At 31.3% G+C, this 8,404-nt stretch overlaps 1 protein-coding gene across 1 annotated transcript in view; it reads right to left on the bottom strand.

The window, feature by feature from the left end:
- LOC106470536 (tyrosine-protein phosphatase non-receptor type 1-like) overlaps positions 1 to 6,238 on the bottom strand; it is a 47,222-nt gene extending 40,984 nt beyond the window's left edge. The window contains exon 1 of the mRNA XM_013931096.2: positions 6,014 to 6,238. Coding sequence (XP_013786550.1) covers positions 6,014 to 6,070 — 57 coding nt within the window. The 5' untranslated portion in view covers positions 6,071 to 6,238. The remainder of the gene's footprint in view (positions 1 to 6,013) is intronic.
- Positions 6,239 to 8,404: the final 2,166 nt, after the last annotated feature.

Genomic DNA, 8,404 nt, shown 5'->3' with positions numbered 1-8,404 from the left:
ATGATTTTTTGGTTATTCAACTGTATATATAAAACCTAAAAAAAATTATTTCGTTTCATATCCTTCACATGTGAAATTTTAAAAGGCTTAACAACCTACGTCAAGCAGTAACCAAGTACAAAGGTTGTAACTAAAAGATATAATTGTTTGCCTTACTTCTTTATTTACTGTTTTATGTTTTAAGAAAAATAAGTTTAAGAACTTATTTCTAAATAGCAATAATCTATATACACATGTATAATAATTGAAATGTGACTGTATTTTACAAAATACTAGTCTACAAAAACACAGCCAAAGATTAAAGGTCAGTTTTATATTATTGGATACCGTAACATGAATGCACGTGTGCCAAGTCATTGTAACTTCTGTATTGTTAACCAGGCACGGCTGAAATGTCAATATAATAAAAATAATAAACATATATAAATGTATAATGTTATGAGATTTAAGGTATTTAGTCTAAACATTTATGTTTTTGTGTTATAATTTGTTGTCATTCTAGAATGAAATAGGCATAATTTATATTCATTTCCTAATTTTTTTATGGTGTTTATGAGATCAGTCAAGTCTACCAAACCCATACAGAGATTTTTTTACTGAAAATAACATACAATATAATTTTTTTAATCAAGAAACATTTGTTAACTATCGGGACATTATAAAAATTTCGCATGTGAAATATGAAAATTTTCTGATGCATAAAAGTATTTTAAATCTTAAAATGAAAATTAATTTGCATGTTTGACAGGCAACACGTGAAAAGAAAAAAAAAGGCATTATAAAAACATTGCTTTACAAACTTTAAGACTTAATACAAAAATTTGATATTTTGGATAACAAAGCATTGTAATGTGTACTGATAATCTGCTAAATTTTATTAACATATGCTTACTAATTTAAAAGTTATAGCATGAAACTCTAACAAGCACAAAATAGTTATGAGGTTGGTTCTATGGACCACGCCTGTGCTGAAAGAGTTAATTGATTGCTCACAATTGGCAATTAATCACCACTTGTAAGTAATCGATTAATGTCACAAAATTACAAATAATCTAAGTGAAGACAATGGACTGGCAGCACCCACTGCCAACTCTCTGGCTACAATAGTGTTAAATAAAGTGTAAATTTACTGTAAATTTTCATATTTAGTTATGTTTCTAATATTATTTGGTAACTGTATTAGTTAGTGTTGAATAAGCAGGCATGGATTGAAGGAAGGGAATCTAAACCTTTAATATTTTCCCAGAAATTAATAATTATTCTTTAATGTAATGTTTTTTTTTTAACTTTGTATTAGTAGGAGTGGATCTAGGCAAGGGGTCCATGGCAGCTGGACCCTCCTCCATATTTAACAGTACTACAATGACACTAACATAAGTTTCATGATGTCAGAAAAACTTGTAGGTTTAAGAAGTCTTAACATAAAATGATAAAAATGCTATATATCGAGTACTTTCAAAGGTGTACCATTCTTCTTCAAGGTTAAACTGATAACGTAAGTTTATAAGTATTGCTAGTAAAGGTCTGATATGCTAAATGCTCTACAATTATATGTAACTTTTGGTGCTAATAAAAATACATTTTTCATCAACCTTGTCCTGAAACATTACTGAATCACATGAAATTCACTGTCTTTTCCTGGATTTTATCTGTAAAATAAAATTTCCTGATGATATCCAGGATAAGAACACAATATATAAAATTCACAGAATTTTAATGGTTTCCCCCGCCTTGTGGGAACATTTAAAACTTATAATTTAGATTAACATTTAAAATGAACAGTCTCACCTTCAGTGTTTGAACTTATACCTGTATCCCACAGTTTGATATACCACTTAAAATTTACTTTTCAAAACTTTTGCCAACTACTTAAAACACTTAAGCTATGGCTTATTAAGGTTTTGGGTAAACTGTCCTGATTAGAAGAAATAACTATAAATTAAAGAAGAACAACTCAATGCTTATTATTAAGCAAACATTTTTTTGTATTAAAATGAATAATTTATGGAACGATATGCCAAATGATGTCACATGGGCTATAAGTTTTAATTCCTTTAAGATCTTTCGAATATGACGGACTATAGTTCAGTTACACTAGTTTCTTTTGCTTGGTAAGAATAATGGGACAAGTGGTCTTCTGCCAATGAGTTGTATGTTCCAAAGGATTTGGTTCATAACAAAATGTGATTACCACCATTATAGTAAGAAACTGTATTAAACATTCTTTACTTAAGGGTACAATAACTAATAATAATAACTCATTATTATATGCATAATATGTCAACAATGCAAGTAAGAAAGCCATACACTATCACTATGAAGCAATTCATTAGATTGTAAGGTATAACCACTTGTCAAATTGTTAAAGGGAAAACCTTACAATCTACTAATAATTAGTTTGACAATATTTTGGTTATCATATTTGTCTCCACTTCAATATATTACTACTTTAATATAGATTCTGGTACTTATTAAGACATTTATGTTATAAATTCTTTACTTTCATTACACAAGCTTAAAAAATAACTTACTACCATTATTTGCATCTATAAAGTAAAGTTCATTTAAAACTGAAGCACCTGACAGTTACTGTTGCCAAGTGTTTTTCCATCTATTTTGACTCCTAATGCTTCTTTTATAAACTACTATGCACTATTACTAGAGGGTTTTGGTGTTTTTGAAATAATAAAAATTACAAAACAATCCACACACCATTGGATTTCATAGTCACAAATTAGTACATTTATACTGTAACTTTGATTATGTAGTTAATAATTAATGAAAAACAATTAAAAATCGTACCTGTGAATTGACCTTTCGCTCCACGCTACCTTCCCATTGGAACAATGTTTACAGAATGTGACTGATTGATATATTATCATTTTACCTGGTAACCCGATACTGTGTGACACCCATGTCAAGGCAAGATAGAATGTTGTCCCAATAGAGTCCATCAATTTCAAACTCATACGCACGTATTCATATTATATGGATAAATGAAATCAAAAATGTTAATAACCAAATGTTAACAATGAAGTATGAGCTTACCTAAGTACCTTGTCAGGCTTTTATGTATATGGGCTTGGATTCTTTACAGTAGGTGTCTGTGACTTGTTGGCGATAAATTCTAACAATAAATGGACAGCACACAATTCACTTGTTTTAAGATAATATATTCAAAACAAGTCAAACGTATGTACACAAATTCTTTAGACTATAGGAAATCACAGTTTTATCTAAAACTCTAAATATTTCTCTTTTCTTGTCAAAAGTCTACTAAATCTGATCTAATTACTTTAGAATCCAATTGACAAGACGATTAATTTTTCTCTACTCTTATCAGTGAACAATTCACTTATGTTACCCCACGGGTTACCACAGTTGTATCTCGAACTTTAAATAATTACCCTTTTTGTCAAAGTCCACACTGATGGGTTCAATTACTTTTGAACACCCTTTAACAATACAAATTATTCTCCTTATCTCTATTAAACTGTGAAACTCACTGTAAAATATCACCCATTAGGGCTAATCACTCACGCTGACTAGCTTCATTTTTTCTTTCGCTAACTAATTTTTTGACTGAACTGCACTTGACTTGCACTCGCTTTGTCACCTTTATTTATATGTTGTTCACCGAGGCCTTGAACTTTCTCTAAACTACGCGAACAGCACTGTAAGGTCACAATACTCACTTAAGGTAATGAGAAAAATACTGAAGATTTAAGTAACATGACGTCAATAATATTAGTAAAGCCTAAACAACAATGTAATTGCAAACATAACATATGACTCGTACAGAGTTACGTGATGAAGTATGTCCCAACTAACTTTTAAAACAATCCATTTTCAATACTCCTGTCTTAAAAACTAAACAATCATTAAATATTAAGTCACAAAATAAAGTAAATAATACCACTTGCATTAAACAGTTTTGTATATCCAACATACCTATGAAAGTATAGGAGATTTTGTAATCACACTGGTTGTAAACCTGAAATATCGTGATTGACAGACATGTATCAGTAGTAACCTCTACCCGATCTACGTCATGTGAAGATGTAATTGATATATTGTTCATACTACTTTTTTTCATAGACTATGGTAGCACACGTTCTTTCGCTGATATGATGTATAGCAAACTGTCGTGAAGACAACATAGTCTGTTTACACCCAATGGCATGATGTAAAGTAATTAATTAGTTACCAGGGCAACAAATAGATAGTTTACAAGCCCCATTCATCATTTTTTGACTTGCTGTCAGTTCGATTTGGGAAGACATACCTATGTATCAGTTTATGAATTATGCAATACAAACCAAAAAGTTTACTGTATGGACTTGTTTCTACAAATTCAATGGCTAAAAAGAATTTTAAATGGTTTTATAGCTTTGTTTGTGTGTTTTCAAATAGTAAATTCTTCTAGATCTAATGAAACCGGTCAGACCAAAGTAGAACATGAAGAGAGCTATTGTTTGATGTATCATCAATCCTTAATGGTCCAACCGATTTGAACAAACATCCTGTTTTTAGTTTTAACATTTGCTTGCTGGTCACTGAAAAAGGGTGGATGACAGCTTTAGCAATCATCATGTTTTTAAAGCCAATTTACAACTAATGGGAGTACAGTTGCCTTGAAATAAATGATACAAATCCTGCATGTATTAGTACTGCACACATTTTAATTTATTTTTGGTGTACAATAAATGGTATTTTGTTTGTGAGATTTATATATTTCCAACTCAGATTTCATGGCCAGGAACTATAATTCTCTGGGACCCCTTATTATTACAGTATTAGTACTACTATAAACACTTGATTACATACTATTAAGAGAGTTTAAGATCTAGCACTGTAAAAGACTAAACTCTTAATTAAATAATATTACTATATGTAACAGTAATACTAATGGTAATTATAATTTATACTATTGACAGTAATCTAAGTAATTCAGTAAATACCTTTAATGACTGAAAAATGAGGTAACATCTATTACAGAAAAATATTCATGATTAATTTTTAGTTTTAGTAGAGCGTCCCAGATACCTGTAGTTCCTGGCCATGGAAGCATGTGAATACTAAATCACAATTGTGAATATATAAATCTCACATAAATAAAATACCAATTATTGTACACAAACAACAAATGAAAAATAGCTCTCTTCATGCTCTACTTTGGTCTGGCCAGTTTCATTGGATCCAGAAGCATTTACTATATGAAAACACCCAAATAAAACTTTAAAACCATTTAAAATTCATTTTGTTGGGTGTGGCTACAAATGATGTATCAATTACATCATGACATGATGTTGAATGGGTAGAGATCAATCATGGTATTTCACCTATTATTTCATAGGTACATAGGTAAGCTCATGCTTCATTATTAACATTTGGTTGTTGACAATTTTCACTTTATTTATCCATATAATATGAACACATGTGTATGAGTTTCAAATGGATGGACATTAATGGAACTACATTTTATCTTGCCTTGACATGGGTGTCACACAGTATCAGGTTACCAGGTAAAACGATAAATCACTGACATTTTGTTAATGTGGTTCCAATGAGCAGGTAGGGTGGAGCGAAAGGTCAATTTACAGGTATGATTACTAATTGTTTTTCATTAATTAAGAACTAAATAATTGAAATTGCAGTGTAAATCTACTAATTTGTGACTGTGGAATCCAATGGTGTGTGATTTTTTATTTTCATTATTTAAGTATCACTGAAACCCCTTATTTTTAGTGCACACAGCACAGTCATAAACTTATGCCAGCCTATTCTGATTATTTCTAAATATAAATAAATCACATTACAAGAAACGAAAATTATCTAACAGTAATAATACTAGTAAAATGCTGGTACCATCTGACATTAGGCCTAATTTAACTGCAATGATTATTCATAGAATGTACTTGTATACGTAGCCGTCGTACAAAATAAATCTACCGCCTGTACAGTTACTTAGTCTTAACTTAAGATAAACTGAGACACTGAACAGTTCACTCACCTGGAAAGCTTGTGCCCAAGCGTTCTTGCTATCGATTTCATGAAATTCCTTCTCCATTGTGAAATACTATTTTGTTCTATGGTACATATACTGCTTGGCCATCTATTTTGTACCTGAATAGTCAATACTTCTTTTAAAATATCAAATCATAATTAACAATGGCACGTCTATACTCTTCTTCACCAGCTAATCCCGCCGGAAGTAAACTACACTGCCCTCTGTTGAGTTTCTTTTAAAGTAAATACTATATACCAGCTTGAAAATAAACAATTTACGGCCGAAAATGCCGTTAACAGTGAGTGATTCAGCGAAAGTACCCAACTGACATAACCACACGTTCTAATCATAATTAAGATAGTTTGAACAGTATATCTCATTAGGTGTGTTCTTTACTGAGTATATGTTTAGTTGTGATCTATCATGTAGGTGGTTTACTTTGAACAGAAGTTAATATTAATTTCTTATCATTTTATAAGCCTAGGTGCTTTTATAGCTACAACACATTTTACACTAACAACATAATTTCCCAATGCAGAATTCGGTTTTCTCGGAACAGTTCACTGACAGTTGGATTTTTATTTGTGAGAAATGCGCTATTTGAGTAAAGTTTTAGATAAAGGCGCATATGATGTTTTGTAAGTTGAAAAACAGTTGGTATCTATCTGTTAAGAAAACAGTGTTTTCAAAGAATTCGTATAAAACCTTTATTAGAGCGTTTGAAAAACAAATATGGTGATTTTATTTTATGATTTCAGTTTCATATAATATATATTATATATAATCTTTTTTCAACTTAACCGAAGTTTTAAAAGTACTGAAGTTATTTTTTAATAATGATGTTATTAAAGTTTCAGACACTTTGATAAAAAAAACTAAATATCGTACCAGCTGTGTTGGGAGATCTAAATGCTTTTAGAACATAAAATTGTAATATATCGTGAGAACATAAAAACAGAACATTAGTAAAGTCTCTAAAATATGGATTATTGTTTTTCATCTTCATCACAACTTTCCACAAATACTGTCTTCATAACGCTGAAGGGATCTTGAAGGTTAAAATTATAAATTTGTTATACGAGACAAGTTTGTTTGTTTGTTGAATATTTGCGCAAAGCTACTCGAGGCCTATCTGTGAAAGCCGTTCCTTATTTTGTAATGAAAAACTAAAGGGAAAGCAGCTAGTCAACATTACCAACCACAACTCTTGGGCTACTTTTTACCAACGAATAGTGAGAACGATCTTCACCTTATAACACCCCTGACTCAAGGGGTGAGTATGTTCGGCAACATATTTCGATTCCGCGAATCGCAATTGCCAGTCAAGCGTCCTAGCCACCAGACTACAGATAAGTTTTAACCGTACCTTCAAACTTTCTCTGATTTTTTAAAGTACATTTCCCACTTATCTTCTTTCTCATTTTTCTCCAGATTTATCTTTTTATTTAATAAATTATAATTTTCGCTGTCTCGTAACTTATTTCTTTATTAATTATCACGAACATTCATTTTCAGAAGAGATTCACGTCCTCTAACGTTTCGCTTATTTCCTCACAAGTTCATCTGGAAGAATAAACCAGTAGTTATATTTTTGATTTTCTTCCACTCGCAAGAATCCAGTTTTGTTTATCAATTGAACCCCTTTTATAACACTTTTTTCTATTACTTATCCTCATGACGCACATTATACCCCGTTACGTCTCTGCTTGTTTGATAATTTCCGGTATAATTTCTTTCCGATGAAACTTCAGCGATACAAGTCCTTTCTTAAATAAAACTAGTTTATTCTTGCTCAATAAAACTTTGCAATACACTTAATTTCCACGGTCACTTTAAGTTAAACACACGCTATAATTCACAACGATTCATACACTTTACTTACGGTCACTACCGCACTTGACACAATTGTCCGTCTCTATCTCTGCCTGTCTGCAATTCAATTAATTATCTCGCTTTATTTGCCTGCATATATACTAAAATAGAGGGCGCGTAGAAAAGACTAGGGTTGCCAGGAAGAGACATGATCCTTCTAGAAACTCCAGCGAGCATGCTTCCAGCGTCGGGTGACTTCCGCTGTCGTAACAACCCTTTTTTTTTTCTTCCCTAGTAGCTTTGTCAACTGTGTTTCTTATTTTTTTCTCATTTACCCAGTCTTGTTAATAAAATATTACACTTTGTCGAAAACTTGTATGTGTATTCAAGTTGCTAATATCTTGTTCACTTGTTTAATTAGCTCGTGGTTTGAAGAAGATTCGAAAACACAAGAAGCAAATGATATTCCAATTTACCTCAAATAAGTGCTATTAAGTAGGTATCGTGATGAAGCAACACGATGGCCTTAAAATAACCTGTTTAAAACCACTGTTACGTCTCCGTTTGTTAATTGATTTTCCG

The sequence above is a fragment of the Limulus polyphemus genome, unplaced genomic scaffold (genome assembly GCF_000517525.1).
Source record: "Limulus polyphemus unplaced genomic scaffold, Limulus_polyphemus-2.1.2 Scaffold4070, whole genome shotgun sequence".
In the NCBI taxonomy this organism is placed as follows: Eukaryota; Metazoa; Arthropoda; class Merostomata; order Xiphosura; family Limulidae; genus Limulus; species Limulus polyphemus.
Note: the sequence above shows the minus strand (reverse complement) of the source record. Positions and strands in the feature narration are given on the sequence as shown.